The 26,048-nt window shown below is 41.0% G+C and overlaps 2 protein-coding genes across 4 annotated transcripts in view; one reads left to right on the plus strand and one right to left on the minus strand.

Annotated features, from left to right (window-relative positions):
- Window positions 1–1,704: 1,704 nt before the first annotated feature.
- Window positions 1,705–13,985, plus strand: lrp3 (low density lipoprotein receptor-related protein 3). Of its 2 annotated transcripts, none has more exons than XM_081604989.1 (7): window positions 1,705–2,013; window positions 5,174–5,330; window positions 5,434–5,639; window positions 6,808–7,424; window positions 8,289–8,761; window positions 9,582–9,714; window positions 9,802–13,985. In XM_081604989.1, exons 1-7 carry the CDS (start codon window positions 1,908–1,910, stop codon window positions 10,531–10,533), a joined length of 2,424 nt encoding a protein of 807 aa, XP_081461115.1. In that variant the 5' UTR covers window positions 1,705–1,907; the 3' UTR covers window positions 10,534–13,985. The 2 variants fall into 2 exon arrangements, with proteins under 2 accessions (XP_081461115.1, XP_008403217.3); XM_008404995.3 differs by having other exon boundaries at window positions 1,706–2,013; window positions 5,192–5,330.
- A 414-nt stretch (window positions 13,986–14,399) lies between these two features.
- slc7a10a (solute carrier family 7 member 10a) overlaps window positions 14,400–26,048 on the minus strand; it is a 32,060-nt gene continuing 20,411 nt past the window's right edge. For both annotated transcript variants that reach the window (XM_081604992.1, XM_008404867.3), the window contains exons 4-11: window positions 22,204–22,329; window positions 20,621–20,774; window positions 20,412–20,535; window positions 19,161–19,264; window positions 18,956–19,052; window positions 18,676–18,825; window positions 17,743–17,920; window positions 14,400–16,535 (exon numbers count right to left, since the gene is read on the minus strand). In XM_081604992.1, the coding sequence (XP_081461118.1) occupies window positions 16,438–16,535; window positions 17,743–17,920; window positions 18,676–18,825; window positions 18,956–19,052; window positions 19,161–19,264; window positions 20,412–20,535; window positions 20,621–20,774; window positions 22,204–22,329 (1,031 nt within the window). In that variant the 3' untranslated portion in view covers window positions 14,400–16,437. The remainder of the gene's footprint in view (window positions 16,536–17,742; window positions 17,921–18,675; window positions 18,826–18,955; window positions 19,053–19,160; window positions 19,265–20,411; window positions 20,536–20,620; window positions 20,775–22,203; window positions 22,330–26,048) is intronic.

Here is a 26,048-nt window from a genome sequence, read left to right on the forward strand (position 1 = left end):
CCTTCGTCAGATGACGAAGGTTAGTTAACTTTAGTAGGCCTATATTGCACTTCTCAATAAGTAGTAATATTTAAATATATGTTTGAAATCTGATGCTGTTAAAATAGGCATCAGGTTCAGTGATAATCCTTTGAAAAACTTTGGTTGTGCAAAGAGCAAAGAAAATTTACAAAGAAAATTACAAATAAGAACTCCAGAGAAATTAAGAAACTCTTCTCTTTTAATTAAGTTCACATATTTAATATTTAAATGTCACATTAATTGGGACAAAACACCACTTTCACAGAGATTTCTTCTTTTTCAAAACAAATCGTTCACTGTTGATGTGAAACAACATTCATATGATTTATTTGTAAACGGAATGCCCTTTTTATGTTGGTTTTTTTATGTTTTTTATGCTGTTGATGGGAGTCACGTTTTTGGTCTGACTATATATATATATATATATATATATATATATATATATATATATATATATATATATATATATATATATATATATATAGGATGGAGGGAGGGATATATATATATATATATAAAAAAAATTCCCTTCTCACCCTCCGCGGGTGGTCTGTTTCATCCTCTGAGCTCGGGTCCTCTACCAGAGGCCTGGGAGCTTGAGGGTTCTGCGCAGTATCTTGGCTGTGCCTAGAACTGCACATTTCTGGACTGAGATGTCTGATGTTGTTCCTGGGATCTGTTTGAGCCACTGCTCCAGTTTGGGGGTGACTGCCCCGAGGGCCCCGATGACTACAGGCACCACTGTGGTCTTCACCTTCCAGGTCTTTTCCAGTTCCTCCTGAGGCCCTGGTATTTCTCCAATTTCTCATGCTCCTTTTTCCTGATGTTGTAATCACTTGGTATTGCTACATCCACCACAACGGCTTTCCTCTGTTCTTTATCCACCACCACAATGTCCGGTTGGTTCGCCATTACCATCTTGTCTGTCTGGATCTGGAAGTCCCACAGGATCTTAGCTCGGTCATTCTCCACCACTTTTGGGGGTGTTCCCCACTTTGATCTTGGGGCTTCCAGTCCATATTCTGTACAGATGTTCCTGTACACTATGCCCGCCACTTGGTTATGTCGTTCCATGTACGCTTTCCCTGCCAGCATCTTGCACCCTGCTATTATGTGCTGGACTGTCTCAGGGGCCTTCTTGCACAACCTACACCTTGGGTCTTGTCTGGTGTGGTAGATCTGAGCCTCTATTGCTCTGGTGTTTAGGGCCTGTTCCTGGGCGGCCAGGATGAGAGCCTCTGTGCTGTCCTTGAGTCCAGCTTTCTCCAGCCATTGGTAGGTTTTCCTGACATCAGCCACTTCAGTTATTTGTCGGTGGTACATCCCATGTAGGGGCTTGTCCTCCCATGATGGTACTTCCAGCACCTTGTCTTCTGTTCCCCATTGCCTGAGACATTCGCTGAGCACATCGTCTGTTGAGGCTTTGTCCTTGATGTATTTATGGATCTTGGATGTTTCATCCTGGACAGTGGCTCTCACACTCACTAGTCCTCTGCCTCCTTCCTTACGGCTCGTGTACAGTCTCAGGGTGCTGGATTTGGGGTGGAATCCTCCATGCATGGTTAGTAGCTTCCTAGTCTTAACATTAATATATATATATATATATATATATATATATATATATATATATATATATATATATATATATATATATATATATATATATATATATATATATATATAGTCCAGTGTTGCTTTTATTTTGAAGAGTCAAACCGGAAGCCGCGTGACTTGCGCAGTCTGTTTTTCTTTCCCTTCTTTGCTCAGACTGCAAAGGACACAATGCACGTTCCCATCGCTGAGCCGCCGGCGGCGTGTCGGAGCTGACAGCAGATGCTGGAGCCTCGCTGCGTCCCAGATGCGGAGGACCGGATCCTAAGCGGACCATGGGGCCGACACAGCCGCCGTCCCCGCCTCCGCCGCCGCCGCCACCGCTGCTGCTGCTGCCGCTGATCGGACTGCTGTTGTGCCGCTGCGCCCCGCTCTGTGCAGGTGAGAAAACAACAATCCCTCCCACCCTCCCTCCCTCCCTCCATCCATCCATCCATCCATCAGCGCAGACCCCCTGTGTTCCTTCCATTCATGGAGGCTTAATGAACCCGAGTTTTAGCTTTTATTCGCTTCTGATGCGTTTCTCATTAATCACACCTGAATAAACCTGAATAAATCCGGGGCAGCATTGTTCCTGCCGCCGACTCGGTGCTGAGCCTTCAGAGGTTTCCATGTTGTGATCTGCAGGTGGAAGCGGTGTCAGTCATCCTGCCGAGAGCATTGATCTGTGGTGGCTAAATGATCAGGGCGAGTGTAGAAACATGGATGCTCTTTCACAAACGTGATGCTGCTATCAGCATTACATCACTGCCTCTCTCTGCAGCCCCGCTCTTCTTCCTCCTCCTCCTCCTCTTCCTCCTCCTCCTCCTCCTCCTCTTCCTCCTCCTCCCGTCTCTGTGTCTCTGCACCTTAATGGAATGACCATAGAGTTGATGCTGAAGCTGCAACACACGCTCTTTAGAGGTCTGTGTGTGACTGAGATAAGTGATTCACACACCTTCCTAGTTGCAGACAGAAGTCTCTGCAGACACTCGTCATCATCGGCTTCATTTATGGGATTTTAATGACGGTTTAAACTGAAATTAAAGGACACAGCTGGAATTCATGATTAAAAACAAGAAGTATGGGTCTATTTTTGGATTAAATAATCAAATATAAACACACACATTTGTTTTGTTTTGTTTATTTTAAAGCACAGTTAAAGTTTCAATAGAGCTGGTGTGCACTGATTGAACTATTTCCTTAAAAAAAACAATTTTCCCTGAGGTTTTTATCTTCTTGTTCTTGTCTGAACAGTCACTAAATATAGCAACACAAATCTAAGTTGGATTTTGTATAATCAGCCTGCTTTATCAAATCCAAAACCCGTTTGACCCTGAGCATAATGCAGCCACCACTATGCCTCACAGCTAGTATAGTTGTTTTGGGTGTTGGGCTCAGTTTTCTCCCGACCTCGACTCCATCCCTGTTGTGATTCAAATCCAGGTTTATGCCAGTAAACCAACCAATTTTTGTTTTGGAGTGGCTTAATATCACCAAACTGTAATGTTTGTATGTTTGTTATTTTATTTTTTTGCAAACAACAAACTGTACTTCAATGCTAAAATGATTTTTTTTTTATTGTGCGATACTTTTACGTTTTGAAGAATATGAGAATTTACATCACCATAAAAGTTTATCTTTTTTTTTCTCATGCTCAAACATGTCTCCTCTTTATCTTATCTTAAAACTGGATAAATGCTCAGAAACAAGAACATCACGTACTGTACATAAAACAGTTCAGAAGCTTTCGCTTGATTTGTATCTACACAACTTTGTTACAATCCAGTCGCAGCGTTTCATTCCCGCTTCCTGTCTGGACTTTGACTAGGTCGTCGCAAAGCGAGCTCCAACTCCTCCTCCCTCCGCCACTCTGCAGGTCGGTCGGTCAGGGTGAGGCGTTTGGCGGCGCCGCCACCAACATGGAGCTAACGGAGGGAGCAGGAGTCCAGGGTTGCTGCGGCAACAGAAACATTCTACAGCCCTGCTCGATGCGCGTCCACACACGTCGTGTTAGTCGATATCCATCACTTAGCTTTTAATGACCCCCACACACACACACACACACACACACACACACACACACACACACACACACACACACACACACACACACACACACACACTCCTCTAGCTTCACTCTGCTGCTGATTCACTGGTAAAGTGTGAAAGCCTTAAAAAACAAGCTCACACTCCCTCAGCAGAACCGAGTCCATCTCTGGGTGTTTTTTATCACAGACATAAATATTCTCAGATCAACATCTCGAGTTGTGGCTCAGAAGCTTTTAGCTGGATTAGTTTTTTAATCTGCCAACATCAGACGTTGCCGCACCAGACGTTTCACCGTCTGATTTTGAAGAAAAACAGAAGTTGATTTTAAAGTGGTGGGTAGTCACCCCAACCCTGACCCTGAAAACCTAACTGAGGGAGGTTTTCGGAAAAGCGGGTTGATCCTGAGGCGTCTGTTTATTGCAGAAGCATCAGGATCCCTGAGTGAGGCTGCTGAAGCTTCACTGCCTCACTCTGACGGGGGAGTTGCTCCCTGGAGCAACGGCGCCATGGCTACAGAGATGCCGTTGCCTTGGTTGCCACTTTAACTCCTTCTGGATCTCTTTCAATCTACATTCACTGCAAAAAATAAACAATAAATAAATCTTACCAAGTGTTTTTGATTTAATTTCCAGTGTGAATAAGACAAAACTAAATTGTTTCAAGTAAACAATTCTTTAATATTGATTAAAAACAAAATCTTGCATGTTATTTCACTTACAAGACATTTTTCCTGCTACAGGAGAAATAATCTGACAGTGAAACTACTACTTTTTTTAAAATCAATATTAAGAAATTATTTAGAACAAGCTGCTATATCTTGCTGAAAAGTTCTTTGTAAGTAAGTTTTTTTTTAAGTGTAATGAGATGTTTGCACTAGAAACAACAACAAAATACTTGATAACATTTTGAGTTTTTTTGGGTTTTTTTGCAGCGTTTGATCAGTAGTCCCCAAAATCTGTCATGTTAGTTTTTAAAACATGAAAAGATTTAGTTTCAAATATTTGTAGGCACATCTGAGCACATTAGAGTGTCATTGAATTTTTTTTCAGTGAATCTACTTATTAGAACTTTAAATCTATTTACTGATCAGACTTTGACTTGTATGTTATATATCTTAAAGCATAAGATGCAGGTGTGTATATACAGGGACTAAAATGTGTATTTTAACAAAAATATAGACATTTTTAAAAGAAATATATGTAAAGCATAGATGGGGTAAGCAGCAGTCACAGGAAAATGGCAAATTAAAAATAATAGTTTAGGGTTTTATACATTATATTTGATGTTAAACTATAAAATTATTGAATCAGGACAGTTTCAAATGCAATTTTTTTCTGCTAGTTTGTATTAATCCTTATATATTTTAAATTTGAAATGAGATCACATGCAGGACATTTTGCTTAATAAGAAAATGTATTTTACAATTCAGTTTCAAACGCACTTATGGGAGGGAAATAGCACCATGTAATATATATTATATTATGATTTCCTGCTTATGGTAATGGTTCAGTGTTTTGGTGTGTTGAAGCGGCCTGCACAGAGCAGGTGGAGGTCCACACGGAGCGGAGGGGGGTCCTCTACAGCCCGGCCTGGCCCCTAAATTACCCGCCTGGCCTCAACTGCAGCTGGCACATCCAGGGGAGTCCGGGAGAAGTGATAACCATCAGGTAGGGTCGCTGCTGCACATGCGCAGTAACATTTCATTTCTCCCAGCAAAAAAACAAAAACAAAAAAAAAAAAAACACCAACACGATCCGTCCTGGGCTCCAGCTTCCGTAACTTTGACCTCATGGAGTCGGGAGGATGCTCGGCGGACTGGCTGCTGATGATGCCGACGCGCAGCGGAGAGTCCAGGCTCTGCGGTTCCGTGCTGCCCACTCCTTTTATTTCCACCAGGGGGCGCGTTTGGCTCTACTTTCACTCTGGGAGCAACAGCGCGGGCCAGGCGCAGGGCTTCCGTCTCTCCTACATCAGAGGTGAGAAGGGAACACTTTCTCTGCGCTGCAGTTTGCAAAAAAAATATTCATACTCCACAAAATATTTCATTTCACAGCCAGACATGACAACAGACACTTAAATGTGTTCCATTGAGATTTTATGTGATAAACTAACAAAGAGTGAGTGTAAACTAGAAGGATATCATTGTATGTTTTTCTATATCTAACGTCATGATGTGCCTTTCAGGGCTGCAACTAACGATTATTTGAGTAATCGATTAATCTATCAATCATTCTAATGATTAATCAATTAATCAAGCAAAAAATTTTATAACATACATTTTTTAGTGTATGGTTGCTCATTTTTAGCAAAGGATACATTTTTATTTTTGCTAATCTATTCATATTTGGATAGCAAAATGTGTTCAATAGTTATTTTTTTATAAATTTGTTTTCTACAGAATTTTAATCAGGTGAAGCTAAATCTGCCACTTCACTAGTTCTGGTTTCAAGTGGCCTTTTTTGTGTTTATGGTCAAGTTAACGATTAATTACTGAATTACTTCACGATTATTTCAATAATCAATTAATCACGATTAATCTGATTAATCGTTTCAGCCCTAATGAATTTGAATGATATATTTGGTATATATAAATTGGCAAGAAGTTTGTAATTATTCTGCATGTTGTTGTTTACCTCTGACCCGCTGAAACCTTCACAGAGTGACTGGATTCATACTGACACTGAACTACACACTGACCTGGTCACTGCTTTCCTGTGGAATTCCGCTAGATTAAAATCTCACTCCATAGACAACCTGGGCTTTCTCTTGTTTACTTGGATTCCATCCAATATTTTTTTTTCCTACCGAACTAATCAGCAAACAGAATCAGAAGTTGTCAACGACAATGTCGATTTTCTGTTTTAGAATTGTAGTCTGCCTGACTTGTGGTTTTAGCGGCAGCGGAGGAAGTGAACAAAGGCGCTCAGTCAGTGGAGAATGTTTGCTTACAGCAAAGGCGTCGAACTCGCGTCCTACATATTTCACGCCCAAACCTTGGGTTTTGGGTAAAATGTAAAACTGGACAGAGTCAACGTCTCCAGGAGGCTGCCCGAGAGCCCAGACGGTCTGTATGGAGCTAAGTGTAGAACAGCGGTCTGGTTTTTACACACAGCTGGACTCTGCCTGGGTTTCTGCCCTCTGCAGGTCACCTCGGTCAGAGCAGCTGCCAGTCAGACGAGTTCCTGTGCGGGAACGGGAAGTGCCTCCCTCGCTCCTGGAAGTGCAACGGCCAGGATGAATGCGGCGACGCCACAGATGAACACGGCTGCTTCCCGCCTCCCACCGAGCCCCTCCTCAGCCTCTGCCCCCCAGGCTCCCTGCCGTGCACCGAGGCCCAGACCACCCGCTGCCTGCCCGCGGCGCTCCGCTGCAACGGGGACCGAGACTGCCGCGACGGGAGTGACGAGTTGCGTTGTCCGGACACCACCTGCGGAAAGCGGCTGGGGAACTTCTACGGCTCCTTTGCCTCGCCGGACTTCTTCCACGCCGACCGGAGCTCCGTGAACGAGCTGAGATGCTCCTGGCTGCTGGACACCCAGGACCCCAAGCCCATCATGCTGCAGCTGGACCTGCAGCTGGGGCCCGGGGATTCCCTCCACGTTTACGACGGCCTGCTGCAGCGGACGGAGCATCTCTTGCAGGTGCTGTCGCATCACAACAACCGGCGGCCGGCGCTGCTGGAGTCCAGCCGGGGCCAGATGAGTGTCCTGTACATGGCGCAGCCTCACAGCCCCGGGCGAGGCTTTAACGCCACCTATCAGGTGCTTCGACTTTCCTAAGCTTCATGACACAGTGGCGCCCCTAAGAGGGTGACTAGTGGGGGCCATGACCCCTTTCTCCCAACTAAATAAATGTATTATTTATTTATTTAATTCCTTTACAGTTTAAAATTGACATGTCGCATGCTGATATAAACAACATTTGGATTTTGATATATAATAAGCATCAATCAACCATAAATATAGGTACATCTTTAAAAACAAAACAGGCAATGTATGTACAAAAGAAGTATGTTGATTTTACTAAGTGAGTAAAGTTAATTACACCTTGAAAACCTATTATATTTTATTTTCTTGAAAGTAAAATTTGATCTTCTCTCATTGCTTTCTTTAGACAGATTGTTCCACAGATTTTTATTTATTTTTGTGTTTGTTTAATTCAGGTACAGTCTAAAAATGAACATGTCACATGTTGATTGAAACAAAAGTTTGAACTAAAAATGAGAAAAAATATATCTTATGTATTCTACCCCTTCCTCTCAAAAGTAAATTTGCTATACCATAAGAAACTAAGCATAATTAGATTTGTTTGTTTGTTTAGTTGTTTTGTTTTTTAAATCTTTGATGCTCCCAAATCATAATCTTATACTTTATTTTTCTTAATAAATCCTTTTTGCACATGTTAGTAAAATACTATTATGCATTTTAAAAATAACTTACAGCGTATAATAATCTATTAAGTTAGTAAATAAATAAAGTTATATACATATATATCTATATCCAGTCCATCTATATCACCACCTCTATGGAATTTGGGGGCCACAGTTGTCATGGCGACTTGTTTCTGTGTAGCCAAGCAAAGCCTATACATTTATTTGATGTTGTATCTTTTCCTACACCTCATAGGTCAAAGGTTACTGTTTCCCTGGAGAGCACCCGTGCGGCAGTGAGCAGGGCTGCTACTCCGACCACCAGCGGTGCGATGGGTACTGGCACTGCCCGTCGGGCCGCGATGAGGAGGCCTGTGCCGCGTGCCCGGATGGGGAGTTCCCGTGCGAGGGAGGCAGCGGCGCGTGCTACGCGCCGTCCGAGCGCTGCAACAACCAGAAGAGGTGTCCAGACGGCTCGGACGAGAAGAACTGCTACGACTGCCAACCCGGAAACTTCCACTGTGGTACCAACCTGTGCATCTTTGAGACGTGGCGCTGTGACGGCCAGGAGGACTGCCTGGACGGCAGCGACGAGAGGGACTGCCTGGCCGCCGTGCCCCGCAAGGTGATCACGGCGGCGCTGATCGGCAGCCTGGTCTGCAGCCTGCTGCTGGTCATCGCTCTCGGCTGCGCCCTCAAGCTGCACTCGCTGAGGAACCGAGAGTACAGGTGAGGGATATCGTAATCCTAAGAAGTAAATCTACGGCTTAGATTTACTAATGCGTGATAAATTAAAACTAGCTCAATAATTTCCATTTGCACGATGGTTTGTTTTTCTACCAAACCCTGTCTGGTCTCAACTGGTCCTTTGTTTTTTGGAAGGGCAAATTTTGTTTACAGAGACTTCGGTGTCCATTTTATTTGTCGTTTTGTTTATTTATTTATAATATTTAAATTGTCTTCCAGTTCCAGTGTTAAATGTCCTTTAGAAATTAAAGTTTATTAATCTTTGAAAGGGTGAGCTTGCATTATTATGTCGTTATTGTATTTGTTGAAAATGGTCTCAAATTATTTGTTTATTGGGTTTTAAATTTATGTTTTCATTGAAGAAGACTTTTTTTTGACCTGGTTCTCTGGGGGAGCCGGCGTTTCAAGAGAGGGTCGTGACCCCCATTTGAGGTCACCACTGGATGGACCGTATGCATGCAACGGATCATTTTGTGTTAAAACATTTCATCATTGACCCTTCTTTTTGACGCATAACATTTCAACAAAACTGTCCTGACCTATGTGGTTGTAATGAACCAAAGTGAAGAAAAGGTCACAGAGAATGAATACTTATGCAAGGAACAGCATCAGTGTTGATTTAGCTTTTGTCTTTCTTTCTTTATTTTTTGTTAGTACATGATTTTTTTCTGGGCAGAAGCTGTAATACACAGGAATACCTGATTGAGTCTAATACTTTTAACTGCAGCTAGTGGAAATAAAAAATGATAATAATTAAATATAAAACAGGTTGTCTCATTTCTCACTGTTGCTCTAATTGCAGAGCGTTTGAGACTCAGATGACTCGCATGGAGGCAGAGTTTGTTCAGAGGGAAGCCCCCCCTTCCTACGGCCAGCTGATAGCCCAGGGTCTCATCCCCCCGGTGGAGGATTTCCCAGCCTACAACCCCACCCAGGTAACACCATATGGGGTCTGTGTTGTGGAAATGTACGGTGACACAGCACCAGACATAACCTGTATTTCCGTTCCTCCCTGCATTCAGGTGTCGATGCTCCAGAACCTGCGGCTGGCGATGCGCAGGCAGATCAGGCGTCACTCGACCCGCCGCTCCTCCTCTGCTTCCTCCCGCCGGCGCCTCAGCCAGCTGTGGAGCCGGCTGTTCCGCACCACTGGTCGAGCCAGGGGCCACGCCGCCCTGCTGGATCCTGCCGAACCCGCGCAGGTCACGCTGGGGCTCCACAGCTACAACACCGTGAGGGAGGAGGGGTCCCTGGGCACGGCAGCGGCAGGAGCTGCTGCGCGAGACTCAACTGAAGACCGAGGCTCGTGCTCGACTGTGGTCGACCTCCAGGCCAGCGCGCCCGAGAGCCCCGCGTCGCCGCTGTCCCCGCACTCTGTGAACAGTTCCGACTCGGAGGCACCATCGCCCGTCGGCGAGATTCCCCAGTCAGACCCGGCAGCCCCTGAGGCGGCTGCTGCTCCCTCCTTCCCCCGCCGGCCATCAAAGAAACTGGTTCTGGAACTCGCAATTAACCTGAAGGGCGTTTCCTTAAAACGCTACTCGCCCGTGGGGCCGTTTTCCCCCGTGTCTCCTCCTGTGCTGGAGAGCAGCTCCTCGACGCAGTTGGAGCGACGTCACCCTCAGGGTTCAGCAGTGTCGTCACCCTCTGAGAGCGTGCCTCCGTTAGTGGAAGAAGAGAAATTTGACGGCCATTTTTCTGTGGACGTGCCTAGTGAGGAAAGGAGTGAGGTGAACAGAGAGGGAGTAAGCTGACTCAGCAGGTTCCGCACAGCGAGGAAGATGAAGACTCAGGGAGGGAAGTGCCATGAAACACGGAAAGCTCTCGGTGGGGGAAGACCGGATAAAGCTCCAATCAAGTGTCCTTCTAATGTGTCAGACCTTTCCTTTTCACTGACGGTTCATATTCTGACTGCTTACTACTCTATCCTGATGTGAATAAAACCAGCAATGTGTGTTGTTAATTTCTTTGTGAAGCTCACTGAGTATTTGAACAACTCTGATCAACCTGCTTAGGCCAACACATAAAAAAAAATCTACTGAGCAAACCAAAACAGCTTCATGTTGCTACCCAGAGCCATTACACACCGCTACTGACTGTGAGCCGTGGAAGCCTATCGAGAAACTTCTTCCCCTCCCTCTCCTACAAGATAATATTTTACGGTAATTTTTAACATTTGGTCACTGTCTGCCACGTTTAGGAATGAAGGTGGAGATATTTATTGCTTCTGTTTATTTATTGAAAAGGTGAACCGCTATTTTAATCGATTACTCAATGCAAAAAGACAGTTATTACTTACTTGGTTAATTTCATTCTCACATCCTGCCATTGGTTTCTCATTCTCAGGATGCTGATTGTTGTTAGCATAATTATGTTTGATATTTATTTATTGCTGCTTTGTGACGCACCATCTTCAGCTGAAGGCTGGAATAAACAGCCTCAGAATTTAGTTGTAGCTTACAAGAGAACATTGCATAACAAGCTGGTTAATAATTCAGGATGTGTTTGGTTAGCTAGCCTCTGGTTAGCTACTCGACAGACATGTACGACTGTACAATAGTTTTACGACAGCCTACGAGTGATGGATGGAACTTCCTTTAGTTACAAAGGCAGAATTTTGTAAACGCTTTTCATAATCGGAAAAAATAAATATTTCAGCCGAATTTGTCTTTCTTGAAAGTACAAGAGCCTTTTCAAGCCAGCTCCGTGGCAGTGTGCAAGCAACTGGTGGGGGAAGAGGCGCACTGTACTCTATGCTTGACGTAACCAGAGAAAATTCTGGTCACTCTAGCACTTTCTTTAATAAAGAACCTTAAACATTTTAAAAGGCATGGAAGATTATGAAACAAACTTTTTCGAAACCTTGGTTTACCTCGATACCAGCACTAATACCATGACTAATCCGAATCATGTGATGCGTAAGAAGTATGTTAAAATTTTACTGTTTGACATAAAGAAATTTGTTGGTTTTATATTTAAAACAAAAATACTTGTTCTCCTTGAACTGAATTAGCCAACATGAATGCTTGAACCACATCACATTTATAGTTTAATGGCTGTTAGCTGGCGGTTAGCTAGCTTAGCATACAGATTGGAAACAAAATGCTAGATTTGCAGTGGTTTGCGCTTTTTCTTGTCTGTGTGTTGAATTGGTTACTTGCGGTTGTAATATCCATCAAAATGTGTCAATATCAATATTTTTCTTAAATGTGTGCAGTGTACATTAGCAAGTTAGCTTAGTGCTAAATTTGAAAATTGGAGGAAGGGATACATTTTGCTGCTCTGTTTTCATTTTCTGTTGGGTTAAACTAACAGCTTGCTTCAGGTTTGATAAGTGAGGCTCCTCAAGATGTTCTTTTACCTCATGTGCAACTTGGCCTAAGCAGGGATGCAGTTAGCTTAGCACATTTATTAGCAATTGGTAAAAAAAAAAAAGACTAAGCAGCTGTTTCTTCCTGGTTTTGAAATTTGTACTAAGCTAATCTTGCTACAAGCCTTATATATTATATATGTAACACTTTTAAGTTTTTTTTAATGAAACTTATTTTAACTTATTTTGTGAAATATCAAGAAGCAGGCAACAGATTCAGCTGGAAAGATTTCTCCTGCGTTTTCTGCTGGCAAATGTATTTTCAACACGTTTTTGGATACAGCTCAAATTTTTTGCTTAGCATTTCTTATTTGCTACGTCATGAGTTTTTAAATACCCAAACTGGGGCGAATAGGTCTTTGACCTTGAATAATCTTTTGCTTGATTATTACATGTTCTTTTGCTTGAATAATCCAAACTTTCTCTATGCCAGTATCCGCAATGATTGTGAAGACAATGGAGACGAACGGTACGGATCCGACAAAAACGTCTCACTTACTCTCTGTTCGTGGAACTGCTCGAGGAAATGAAAGTTTGTTTTTTTTCTAATATGGGACAATAAAGAAAATAACTCTATTTTTCAGTTTTCGGTTAAGACTTGTGTGACTATATCTTCCCTTTTCTGCTCGTGTCTATGGCGCGTTTTGTAAACGCCATTTTTCGCTGGCAAGAGCCGCTTCTACCAATTACGGCTCGACTACTTTAGATTGTAAACGTATCGCGCCAATATTTTTGCAGTAAAAAGAAGGAATGGTTTAACTTTGCCCAAGAAAGAAAGAGACATTGGTAGGAGCTTAACGTGGGTTCATGAATGAAACTTAGTTTTTTCTTATCCAGCTTGCTGAATGTTCCATGCTACCTTCATCCACAGGTTTTGCCAACCTATTCATACCTCTTGAACACATTCACATTTTGTCACGCGTCATTCAACCACACTGTATTGGAATTTGATATGATACACCAAAACAAAGTAACAAATTGCTTTTGAAGTGGAAAGGAAATGGCTTTACACATTAAAATCTGGAAAGTGTCATGATTTTTTTGCAATCAATTTTCTGAAGGAAAACATCACCAGAGCAGGACACTATAATGTGCAGCGTTACCTTTAAGCCACGTATAGAGTAGGCTTACTCTGTGTGATAATTTTTTTTTTAATCTAAAAACGAATATGAATATTTTTGCAAAGTACTGTTTTTTTTTCTTGTACTTTCATAAAATGCTGCTGCGTCATGTCATGTCGTGGTTTTTCTGTCAAAGCTAATTTGACAGCCGTGGTCGACTGTTTATGATATTTTGCCTTCCTTCACGCGGTACGCTGTGATTCGTTCAACTGGACGGTTCGGTTACAGTTCACCAGTTCGGTTCGGTTACAGTTTACCGCTGCATCAAATCGACTGTCTTCTCTAAGGGGGAAACGATATCATTTTGGTAAAACGTCGTGTAAATATGTTTTTGTTTTTTTGTTTTTCCCTCTGGTGACATTTAAAATCTTAGTAATGTTGAAACATGTATTATTTGGAATTGTTTTGTTTTGCGGGTAATCTGAAAAAGGTTAGGTTTCATTTAACCTCCCAGATGAATTAAATAATTTAATACATTTTAATTACCAACATTAATGTTAATGTTTTCGTTCGAGCATTGTTGAGTTTCACTGAATTAGGTCGAGAATAATTTAAGGTTTGTAATTTAGGTCAGGTTGTTATTCCTATCGAAGTCTGAAGCCAACATGAGTTTGTATTGTTATCTTGAGAAAATTTGGACACTTTTCTCCTGAAATGTATATCTAGACCTACTGATCAAAACCGGTGTCACAGTTTTGATGTGCCTGAATAAATATTCTTTAACCAAGTGACACAAAAACTGAGTTTCAAATTTCTACAAAAAAACAGATCGAAAGCAGTAAAAAAAAATAAATACGGCAGGCACTTTGTGTACATAATATCTCCTGATATCAGCTGTCCTTTCTGTCAATACTGCAGTAAAAACATTTGGTCACAATGCTTTGACATGTGCATGTGCTTATTGGATAAAAGTGCAACTATTTGAACAAAATAAGTGTAAGTAGAATCTAAGGCAAACAGTTTGTATACATAACTAAGAACCTTTACATTAGTCATTTTCACCAACTTAAAAATACTGAGCAGTAACTAGCGACCCCAACTTGGACGAGGTAAAAGACAATAGATTTAATGGTAAACTTTTCAAATTCAAAAACACTCTTTCGAAACAATATAACTCTTAATCACGAACTCGAATTTTTATGTCACTATTTATTCTGGCAGTGCTTTTATCTGATGAGGCCACAAACATGACAAGTGACAAATACCTTTTACAAGCATTATAAGCTGCTATATTTAATAACACTTTCCATTGTTATCATTGTACAACTTTACACTTTTTTTTTGTTTTACAAACACAAAGGTACACACATCCATTATGTAGTGTGTGAAGACATCACAGCACGTCTGAGGAATGTAATCTTTGCAGGAGTCCATGGCACCTTTTTATTTTTATTTTTTTTACACAGTATTTACAAACTGCAACAACTACTGCCTGGACATGGAAAAACAGACCTGTTTTAGTCTTAAGAAGTCTCTCTTTTTTAAATACCCAGTTACCAGAATACATTGGGTCTATAAAAAGCACCACAAGTTTATTGTTGTCTTTCTAGGAAAAACGACATCCTCTCAGTAAGTTACAGTTATTTTTAAAAGGTAATGCCGTGGACAAAATTATGTTGGTGATCAGGTCCTAAAACAATTTATAGGGATAGTTTGACATCCTTCAACAGAGGTTTTTTGAAGTTTTTGTCAGTAGAAGTTTCCGTACAAAAAAAGAAAGCGGCAATATTGCAGCTAGTTTGTAGAAAAGTCCTGAGCAACGGGAGGTTAGCTAATGAGACAAAAGTTGACGTTTTAGGCAATTTTAGCAATATAGAACATGTTCTGTGGCTGAGAAATTGGCGATAAATTTAAATGTTTTTTATATAACCGCAGAACGTTTATATAGTGTTGGGTTGAGAAAACTACTGAAACTTCACCTCCAGAAGAAAGGAAACCATCTCTTCAAACTCAAACAAACACTTCCCCTGCACCATCCTGTGGCAGTATGATGCAAAAACCTGACAACACAAATTCAAGTAAGCTTTAGTACATCAACAGGACTAAAATCTGTACAAGCGTAAAAGGTCATCAGTACCTTAAATTAGTTGGCAGGTTTATAAAAAGTCAACTGGCTGGACGAGCTTGTGGGCAACAAGGTGGACAATGAATGTTAGTGAAATGGGAACAGTATGTCAGCGTTATTAGGGCCATCGAAGATAGAAAATAAACGGCGGAGAGAATTTCTGCCAAAATTTTCAAGAAACTCAAAAAAAAAAAAATTCAGATTTTAATCTCAAAATTTCCAAGAAAAATATTTTTTTTGTTGTAATTTTGTTGACTTTTGAAACTCAAATTTCTAATTTTTTAATTGAAAATTTCTTAGATTAATCTCTAAATTTCCAGTTTTTTTGCCAGAAATTTGCTACTCTTCTTCTTTTTATATATATATATCTACAAATGCCCTAATGAGCTATTGTACAAGCAGGACGTGTACATCTGTGTTTCTGAATTTGACCTGTGCCAGCTGCCATTTAGGATTCCATAACACTATCCAGTATCAGGTTTGTGGTAAGTACTGTACAGTAACAAGGAATTCTGGAGTGACAACACCTTGTTTGGGTGAGCACCTCTAGAGAGTCCACTGCTAAATCTGGAAAACCTGAAGATACTGTCAGGTGCCAACCTCAGACATGAAATGATTCATTTATGCAGTTCAACTGAAGCTTCTTGCCATTCTCACGTCTCTCTCTATTTGTCATTTTCATGCTAGGAGAGAGAAATACATTAAAAAAAAATCAACACTGACAAGGCACATATGGTATCTCTCAGAACATTTGTGACAGATAAAAGGATGAAATAAGTGGTGTATTGTTAAAAGATAAAAAGAAACTACAGCTGAGCAGAGAGGATCAAGAATGATTAGTGAAACGGTGCTGAAGAAAGAAGTAGCGATAAAAATATGGCTAAGTGCAGAAACTGCTTGCATATTTGTCTTAAATGTTTCTCTCTTCTTTTTTTCTTCTTTTAAATGTTTCTCCGCGCCAACTGCATTTGGGGAAGATGTAGAAGAAAGTACATGACAACGATTCTTCATAACTCACAGAGCAAACAATTGGAAAACCTAAACACCAAAAACTGAAAGTGCAGGCGTGGATGCAAAAAAAAAAAAAAAACATTGTCGCTGCTCAGTCGATGGCTTTGGCAGTGAGGGGTTCCATCTCTGAAGAGTCTTCCTGTGGAAACACGACGTAGCACAGCTTCTGGCCCAGGTATGTCACTCTTTCTGCAAGGCAAACGGGACAGGTCAGCTGATGGGAATCTGCAAGCAGGAAGAACTGTTTATTGTACCGTGTAATCATTTATCTTTTAATAGGAATTCAGATTTATCATCGTCATGATAAATTTCAATTATGGATGTTAAAATAGAAACAAATAAACAGTATGATCAGAAATGTTTTTTCACCGTTTCTTCAGTAAATATCAGTAAATTCCAAAATATGATTCATTGCCGTGTGCAGTTTAAGTTACACTTCAAGTAAGTGGTGTAAATTTTAGCTCCAAAAGTCAAAAATTTGGGAGGAAAAAAAAAAAAAGATTAATCTCAGAAATTTTCCAGAAAGAACTTGGAAATTTTTGACTTTTGAAATTCTAGAAAATTTTGGAGGTTAATCTAAAAATTTTCTCAAGAATTTTTTTTTTTTTTTTTTTGACTTTTCAAACTCAGAAATTTTCTGGAAAAAAACTTGGAAATTTCTGAGATTAAACTCAAAATTTCTGAGTTTTTTGGCAGAAATGTACTTCTTTTTGTTCTTCTCTAAATTGACTGATAAGGAATTGAGGGACTTGATACTTTTTTACCATTTATTTACTGATATATCTGCTGTTACCACTTCTACAAGATGATCTCCTGTTAATGATGTTTCCAGACAATGTGCAGACGCTTTCGTAGCTGTCTACAAAAATAGGTAACGTCCTGTGTAAACCTAAGCTGACTTAAAGAGTTACCATATATGGAACGTATTTTCCTGTACTTGCCAGAGCTGTTGAATTATCACTATGACGACACGCCTATGCTTAGAAGTGAATAAATATTGAAGGGCTACAAGCCCCCGGTGGAGTTGGTCTGTTGGAGTTAGCTCGTCGGACGCAGCTAAGTCTGACACGTGTCTCCCCTTTAGCAAAAGACAAGTTTTTGTGTCCTTGTGGTTCTTTCAGTTTATTTGAAAAATAAACCTAAATATATTATACACCACTGAAATGAAATAACAGTAGGACAGTAGGAATGGTTTTCCAAGAACAATAAGTGTGTCTGAGGTGATATGAACACTGTGCCATGCAGTCACAGTCATGCAGTTACCTAAAAAAAATATATATTTTTATCATAACCTGATCAAAATAATATCTTTTTCACAAAAGCATCACAAAATATCGTGATTAAACTCTGGGTCCACATCGCCCAACTGTACTGGTGGGTACAGTTTAAACCTTACCCAGCAGTATATAAATCCACTTGGGCTTTTCTTTCCAATGAACTCCCACAAAGTAAACAGGGACGCCCGTCAGCATGATGACCATCCCCAGGCCGCACACCACCGGCTCAGAGTACAGACTGCAGAACAGCAACAGGGCCCAGAAAATCAGGTAGGTGATGGGAACCAACAGGTTCACCTGCAACAACAAAAACAGGTAGAAATATTCATATTCATGCTTCAACATATACATGCAACATGTACAAAAAATTTTTTCTTAATATTCCAAGAAAATACATGAAAGTTTATATTCCCCCCTGCCCTTCCCTCCCAACAACTAACATGTAGCTTTATGTAGCAGTCACTAGGTGGCAGCAAAAAAATTAAGTGTACCTACGAGAAAGATGTGACAAGATAACAGCTGATGTTAAGCTTATCCCAATAATTAATCACATGATAAATTAAAATGAGCCCAATAATTTCCATTTGTGTGATCAATTGGTAGAAAGACAGAGACAAAAAAAAGAGGGCAAAAAAAAAAATCTTCAGTCTGGTTCATTGGTCTCGACAAGCCTGTTTTATGAAGGCCACTTTTGTTTACAAAGACTTCATAATTAATTCTATTTGTTAATTTTGTTTATTTATTTAGGATATTTCCAGTTCATGTGTTAAATATTTGTCTAAAAACTTAAAAGTTTATCCATCTTTGAGAGAGTGCACTTGCATGATTATGCCATTACTACTAAATGACTTGAAAACTGTCTCAGTATGACAATACCATCATTCATCACAATCATTTCTGGGACAATTTATTATCCAGCAAAATTAGTCATGTTGACAGGCCTACCTGGTGTACATACAAAGTGCTTAAATAATTTAGTGGATATTCATGACATAATGGACACAGGCTGAGACGCTGGTAAAATGCTCCTGTTAACATCAGGAAAGCTGTACCTTAATGGGTCTGGCCAGGTTGGGCCTCTTCTTGCGCAGGTAGAGCAGGCCGGCGATGGTCACCCCATAGGACAGGTAGTTGATGAAGGACACGTAGTTGATCAGGTTGTGCGTCTCCCCGATACACAGGATGAGTACAGTGGCGATACACTGGGAGACATGCAGGTAGGTTTAAACAGAAGGAAGATGTTAAACTAAAATAACAGACGATTTAGTAGTTTATTACGATTTCTACAATTTTGGGTATTAGGAATAAAAGCTGGACAGAAGCAACACATACGCAGACGAGCAGGGCGGGGATCGGTGTGCAGTTTTTCAGATGGATCATGGCCAGCAGGTACGGTAGGTGACCCTCTCTGGCTCCGGAGAAACACAGTCTGAAAGGAAAAATTAATTGTTCACAGTTTTATTTTTCCTTCTGTGACATATTTGAAACAAAACATTTAGCAGTGGTTACAAAAAATAAAAGAAGCATGAGGCTGTACCTGGAGGAGGTGAATAAATAGCCGTTGATGCCTCCGAACGTGGACAGCGCCACGGAGATGGGCATCACCCAGGAAAACATGCCCAGCAGCTTTTCCCCAAATGTCTGAAACAGCAAAACAGACGCAGCAATGTCGCAAGGTTTAAAATCTTCCAAAGACAGTTTAACTCACAGAAAAATGGAAACATTTTTGTTTCTAGACAATGTGGAAAATGACAACAAGTCTGGAGAGCAGCAGAGATCTTTAAACGCTGTACTAAACTGACCCATATGGAGGAAGGGAAAAAGCACTGCATATTGGAAAGAGGATATTAGGAATCCCACTTAAAGTTTTCCATAAGTCATGAGGGGAATGCAGCAAACATGTGGAAGACGATGCTCTGGTCAAATAAAACCGTTTAAGCTACAATGGAATGGTTTAAATTAAGGGTTTCAAAACTTTTGGTTACAAAGGTGAAAAAAAAAAGTCACCTAGCGGGTCAAAATTGATGACTTTTTAAAGAATAACACAAAAAAGTAGGGGTTTTTTTACCTGTTCAACAATTAACTGAAATTGCTACATTTTTGTAAATTAAAGTAGTATAATTTTTCATATGAAAGCAAGATGTAGATCAAATTTTGATTGAAACCTGAAAAGTTTTCCATGTTTACCTCATTAAAAGAAAGACACCAGTTTGCAAATTATTTGGGATTCATTTAGAAAAACAAAAACAAACAAAAAAAACAGCACAAGAACAAGATTTATGCCACTCTATCTTTGAAAACACCTGCTGGGTTTGGTCAAGTTTAATACAGTTATTAAAGTCACTGGATGAATGTAGTCAAATGTTACTCTGAAAGTAAATAACATGGTGAGGGGTGGTAAATATTTTGTGTTAAGTGTCTAATTTTGAAATTGCAGACAAGAAAATCAGACTAGGGGTCACTGTACTGGGGCAGAGTTATTACATAAGTTTGTAGTCCACTACACTTATGTCTGTGTTTAAAAGAAGAAATGTTTTAAGCTAATTCAGTGCTGTTTTTCATATCGGCTGATTCTAAACCTCAGATATCTTTATTGGTATGAGAAGTGAAAAAAAGTGGTTTGATGCATCTTCTAGTGTGAAGAATGCAAACACACACCACATTTTTCAGATTTTTACTTGTGAAAGAACTATTGAAAATCATTTTCCCTCCACTTCGTAATGATGAACAACTTTGTGTGGTTTGAAAAAACACACAAAAGTAATCAGACAGATGAAGGGCTGCTCACCACTGCTACAGCATTGGAGGCGAGCAGCTCCTCTGGAGTCATGGAGGTGAAGTAGGCGATGTTGGTCATGGTGTACACCAGGGTCACCAGTGGGATGGAGATGTAGATGGCAAGCGGCAGGTTCCTGATGGTACAAAATAAATAAATAAATCATTTAACTGGAGCAAAGAAGCCGAGATGCGCTCCCTGTCGTATCAGTGCCATCGTACTTGCGTGGTTCCACGACTTCCTCTGTAACGTAGTTGAGGAAGTTCCAGCCGCTGTAAGCGAAGGAAGCCTGCAGGAAGGCCAGAGCTATCTGTCCAAACGACGGGTCCTGGCTGAACTCAAACGCCACGCTGGGCACCAGGGCGTCGTAGTGACCTGCACAGACATGGGAGGAGGACGGGCCAAGAAGAGGTAGGAATTAACACCTGAAAAAGGTAATGGTTGGATCATGAATAGAAGAAGAAAAATCAAAAGTTGTAAACTAATTTTCCTGCTGTTAAATTTGATGATCTGATAGATTTACAGAATACCTGGACAGTAGAGAAAGAATGCCGAGATGTCACAGTCAGTCACTCATATCTGTGAGTTTATGTTTACAAGGGCTGCAACTAACAATTATTTTATTGATAGATTACCGTATTTTCCGCACTATAAGGTGCACTGGATTATAAGGCGCACCTTCAATGAATGGTCCATTTTAAAACTTTTTTCACATATAAGGCGCACCGCATTACAAGGCGCATAGAATAGACGCTAGAGTTAGGGTTACTGATTTGTTCCGTACTCTATTATTACACACCCACATTTGTAAAGAAGTGGTCCCGAGTACTTTATATAGTAGGCTGCCCCAGTCATTGTTTCACTCAAGGTGTTGGTGTTGCGATATTGTGCCCAACTGCTTTCTGGGTAACACAGACCAACCGACACGCTGCCGCCGCAGTCTCTGTCTTTTCCCCCACCCCCCTCCGGCTTTAAATGTATAAGGGCTGGTCCCTTGGTAACCCTAGTCGAAGCACCCCGGATGAATATCTAAAGCCACTTTGTTGACATAAAGAATGTTAAAAAAAACAGTCTGACTCCGGTTGGCGAGGAAAGCCTTCCGCGACTGGGCCGGGGCGTGGCCGGACGATGGTCACCCTTCTACGTTCGTGCTAAATGACCTGCAGACGATCTGATTCTAGATGGTCGGTAGGTAGATAGGTCAGCCAAACTTTATTAACAAGCGTTCTGACAACTATCCCAGCATGCACAGCGTGCTTCTTCTTCTACGGGTGAAAATGAAGTCGGCGGCTGCTTACCGTAGTTGCTAGACCTGTTGTGGCTCAATATTGGTCCATATATAAGGCGCACCGGATTATAAGGCGCACTGTCGGCTTTTGAGGAAATTGAAGGTTTTTAGGTGTGCCTTATAGTGCGGAAAATACGGTATTCTATTGATCATTCTGACAATCAGATAAAAGTACACATTCTGCAGATTTTTTATTGAAGCTTTTTTATACAATGTTAGAAATACACTAGAAGTTGCAAATAAACATCAAATAACAACATCAAAAACAGTGATCTCAATTTGAACCAGGTGAAACTACCTGTTTGAAACTTGAGGAATTTTGGGTAAGGCATATTTGCAGACTAAGGTTTTTTTTTTATCTTAAATTAAAAGTGTGTAAATATTTTTGTACACTTTTGGAAGTGTGCTATTTTTGAGTCTGAATGCTCCAGTTAACGACTAATCTGTTACTAAATTGGGTGATGTAATTGGGTTAAGTCATCCATTGCTATTAATCGTATCAGTTGCAGTGTTTACCTTTAAAGATCTGGACGAGTCCAACCACGATGATGAGCACAAGAGCCAGAAGTTTTCCTACAGTGAAAATATCCTGGATCCTCGTCGCCCAGCGGACACTGGAGCAGTTCACCCAGGTCAGGAACACTGTACACACACAGACTATTTATGCAGACATCTCATACAGCATAACAAAAATGCTTTATAGATACACACAGACCCACAAATCAGATGAGGACGGAAACCCAACAAAACCCTTTACATGATAAACACTCAAACTATTCATTAGTGCCTGCTAGCCAAGATTTAAAAGAAAGAAAAAAAAAAGGTAAGCACATGATTTTCTGGGTTAACTAAATTACAAACAGAAAGTTGCCTGATTTTACCTCACAGTTTCTAATCCATAAGCATGCCTTAATCTGTCAAATTGACCTCATTTAATAAACCCACATTCTTTCATTCACCCACATGGAGTTGCCTCGGCAATGGAGGCACGGAACATGGTCCACTCAGACTCAATGTCCCCTACCTCCTCCGGAACGTGTTCTAAGTTCTGCCGGAGATGGGAGTTGAAGCTCCGTCTCACAGGGGACTCCGCCAGACGTTCCCAGCAGGCCCTCACTACACGTTTGGGCCTGCCAGGTCTGACCGGCTTCCTCCACCGGAGCCAACTCGCCACCAGGTAGTGGTCAGTGGACAGCTCCGCACCTCTCTTCACCCGAGTGTCCAAGACATATGGCCGCAGATCCGATGAAACGATGACAAAATCGATCATCGAACTGCGGCCTAGGGTATCCTGGTGCCAAGTGCACATACCCTTATGCTTGAGCATGGTGTTCGTGATGGACAATCCGTGACGAGCACAGAAGTCCAACAACAGAACACCACTCGAGTTCAGATCGGGGGAGCCGTTCCTCCCAACCACGCCCCTCCAGGTCTCACTGTCATTGCCCACGTGAGCGTTGAAGTCCCCCAGTAGAACAAGGGAGTCCCCAGGAGGGGCACTCTCCAGTACCCCATCTAAGGACTCCAAGAAGGGTGGGTAATCTGAACTGCTGTTCGGCCCGTAAGCACAGACAACGGTCAGAACCCGTCCCCCCACCCGTATGCGGAGGGAGGCTACCCACTCGTTCACCGGGGTGAACCCCAACCTACAGGCGCCAAGATGTCTTTGTTATGACAACTTGACATTAACCATCATTAATGACATTAATCATTACTGATATTAATTTGTTATAAAAGTATTATTGATTGCACTTTAAAAATTAGGTAACTTTATGTTTTTAAAGGTAAAGTTTAAACAGTAATTTTCTTGGTTAATGTCAAGTTTTAATAACAAAGACATTTTGAATAATGTCAACTTTGTATTAAAAGTGTCAAAATTTACCGAATGACGCTTTATGACAACAGTCATAAATATTCATGAAGGCTTATTCATGTTCATGACAGGTGTTATGTTATGTTTATGAAAGTGTCATGTCAGTCTTATTCACCCCCCCTTCAAATAAAGTGTTTCAACTATGGTTTTGTTTAATTTCTTTAACAACTGGGAGCAGCTGGTTAGCCTCTCAAAAGCTCAAATAACACATGAGCTATGACCCCAAATCCCTGAAAAGTTGGAAAGGAGACGAACTGGATGCTGATCACACCATCTCTTCCATAAATCATAATGGACGGTGATCACATCCCCGACTCCAACGTCTCTCTGCTCGACTTTCTAACCAAACGGCCAGACGGGGATTTTAAAAAGAGCATCAAAAGCAAATGAGGTGGATTAGCAGTGCTTGCTAATGACTGACGGTGGCATCCAGCACATGCTACTCAGGAATATCATCTCTTCTGCTTGGATATTAAGCCGTTAGCATATCATACTGTGATACAGTAACTGAATAAAAGCTGCAAATTTCCTCCAGCATAAAATACTACGATTACTCTTGTAGTTGGAGTCATTCAAAACCATTACTTAAAACGCAAGAAAACACATCATTAAGTGAAACGCTGTAATAATTATCTACTCTAAACATACACCAACACATCCACAGCTGTGCTGTTTTATTCTGGGAGTTGCCTCCAGCCTGGAACAGTTAAAGCCACTTCCCATGTCTGCTAAGTAAATCTTAATTTGTCATCCCTTTTACCAGGTTTCTGAATGATTAAATCCTTATTTTTGGCAAAACAAAAATCCCAAAACCTATTATTTCTTCGTTACGCCAACTTCTCAGAGCACATCACTTTCAGACTACTAACACAGTGACTTGCATGGGAAACAATAGTGTGTGTACCGGCACATACAGACGGCAGGTCATCCATCACTAGAACAAGGTTTTCCCTCCCACCACAGAACACTTCTTCCGCTGGTACAGGCACGCACACGCGCACACACACACACACACACACACACACACACACACACACACACACACACACACACACACACACACACACACACACACACACACACACACACACACACACACACACACGCACACACACACACACACACACACACACACACACGTGAATTGTTGGCAGGAGGTTTTGGTGGCACGGAGTAGAACTTTTTTTTTCTCTCCACAGCACTGCTGAGTTTTATAGTCGGTTACTCTCTGGGTGTTGCATGCGTTTCCGTTCCTGTGTTCCCTCCGCCGCCTCCCCCAAATTTCCTCTGTTTTAACCCTGACAGGAAGGAGGTACCAGCGGCTTTGAATGTGACAGTGCAGGTAAATATGTGTGCCGCCATCAAGGACTTCCATTGAAGGCTGCTCCAGCACTTGAATACTAAACAAATTACTGCTTTTAGCTTTAATGGATTCAGATCCAAAGTCTGTGCAGATTTATCGGGGAGGGGGAGCGCGGGTTGTGGGGGGCTTTAACCTCAGAAACACCCCCCTTCTGGTTCAGGATGTGGTCACTGGAGTCACTGAATTGGTAATAACCAAGTTCCTCCAACATCAGGAAGCAGTCAGAATTAGCTACATAACTGGGGATGGGTGATCAATTGATTGTATAGATTAATCAAATTTTGGACATTTGAAGTTGGAAAATCTAGCTTTTTCAACGTACCAAGTCTATTCCAATTACCATCTATGACCATTATTAGGAATCAACTTAAAATGTATATGGTGAACTGAAATGATGTGTTTGTAAAGTGCCTTGAGACAATATTTGTTATGAATTGCAGCTATATAAAAAAATCATATTCCTCTGTTTGGAGTCCTGGGCTCTCTGTTATGATCTCTTTTGGCTCTGGTACTCTGATACACCGAGCAGTGGGAATGATTGCCCTCCTCATTTTAAATTAATGTAAAAAAAAGCACAGTCCCACAAATCAGATGATGTATGTCGTAATTTTAAGGCTAAAAAAAAAAAAAAAAAGCCTTCAAAATGAATTTTATATTTGATGTATGTTTGTTTGGTTTTCCTTATTTATTTTTCTGATATTTTACATGTTTGAAATAATTAAAATAATTGCCAATGTGTTGATACTTTGGATTATATTTGTGTGTGCTGCTATTCCTGCTCTGTAAAAGACCCAATTTTTTAACTTCCCTTTAACGTTTATAGGGTGTGACAGGCCATGTATTTATCTAGAAAAAAAACTAAAAGTGGGTTTTGCTGTTAAAGTGCTTTGCACTATAGTTTTAAAAATCATAAAACATACACTCACTCTACAAAGTCATAAAACATAAACACCAAATTTCTGTTCTGGCCAAAATGAACTCTAAGGCCAAAATGACAGAACAGAAATTGCAGAGTTTATGTGGAAACCGTTTCAGTCTGACCAACAAAGATCCTCCAGTCAAACAGTAAATTAATTTAGTACAGCATCTAATATAGATTCAGAACATTCTGGGGATTTTAGAAAG

The sequence above is a fragment of the Poecilia reticulata genome, chromosome 3, assembly GCF_904066995.2.
Source record: "Poecilia reticulata chromosome 3, P_reticulata-male-v2, whole genome shotgun sequence".
Taxonomy (NCBI): domain Eukaryota; kingdom Metazoa; phylum Chordata; class Actinopteri; order Cyprinodontiformes; family Poeciliidae; genus Poecilia; species Poecilia reticulata.

Excerpts from the sequence above, each read along its gene's own strand:
- lrp3 (XM_081604989.1), top strand. The coding sequence starts at position 1,908 with ATGGGGCCGACACAGCCGCCGTCCCCGCCTCCGCCGCCGCCGCCACCG. Across the intron at positions 5,640-6,807 it reads CCGTCTCTCCTACATCAGAG|GTCACCTCGGTCAGAGCAGC; the intron begins GTGAGAAGGGAA and ends TGCCCTCTGCAG. Across the intron at positions 8,762-9,581 it reads CTGAGGAACCGAGAGTACAG|AGCGTTTGAGACTCAGATGA; the intron begins GTGAGGGATATC and ends CTCTAATTGCAG.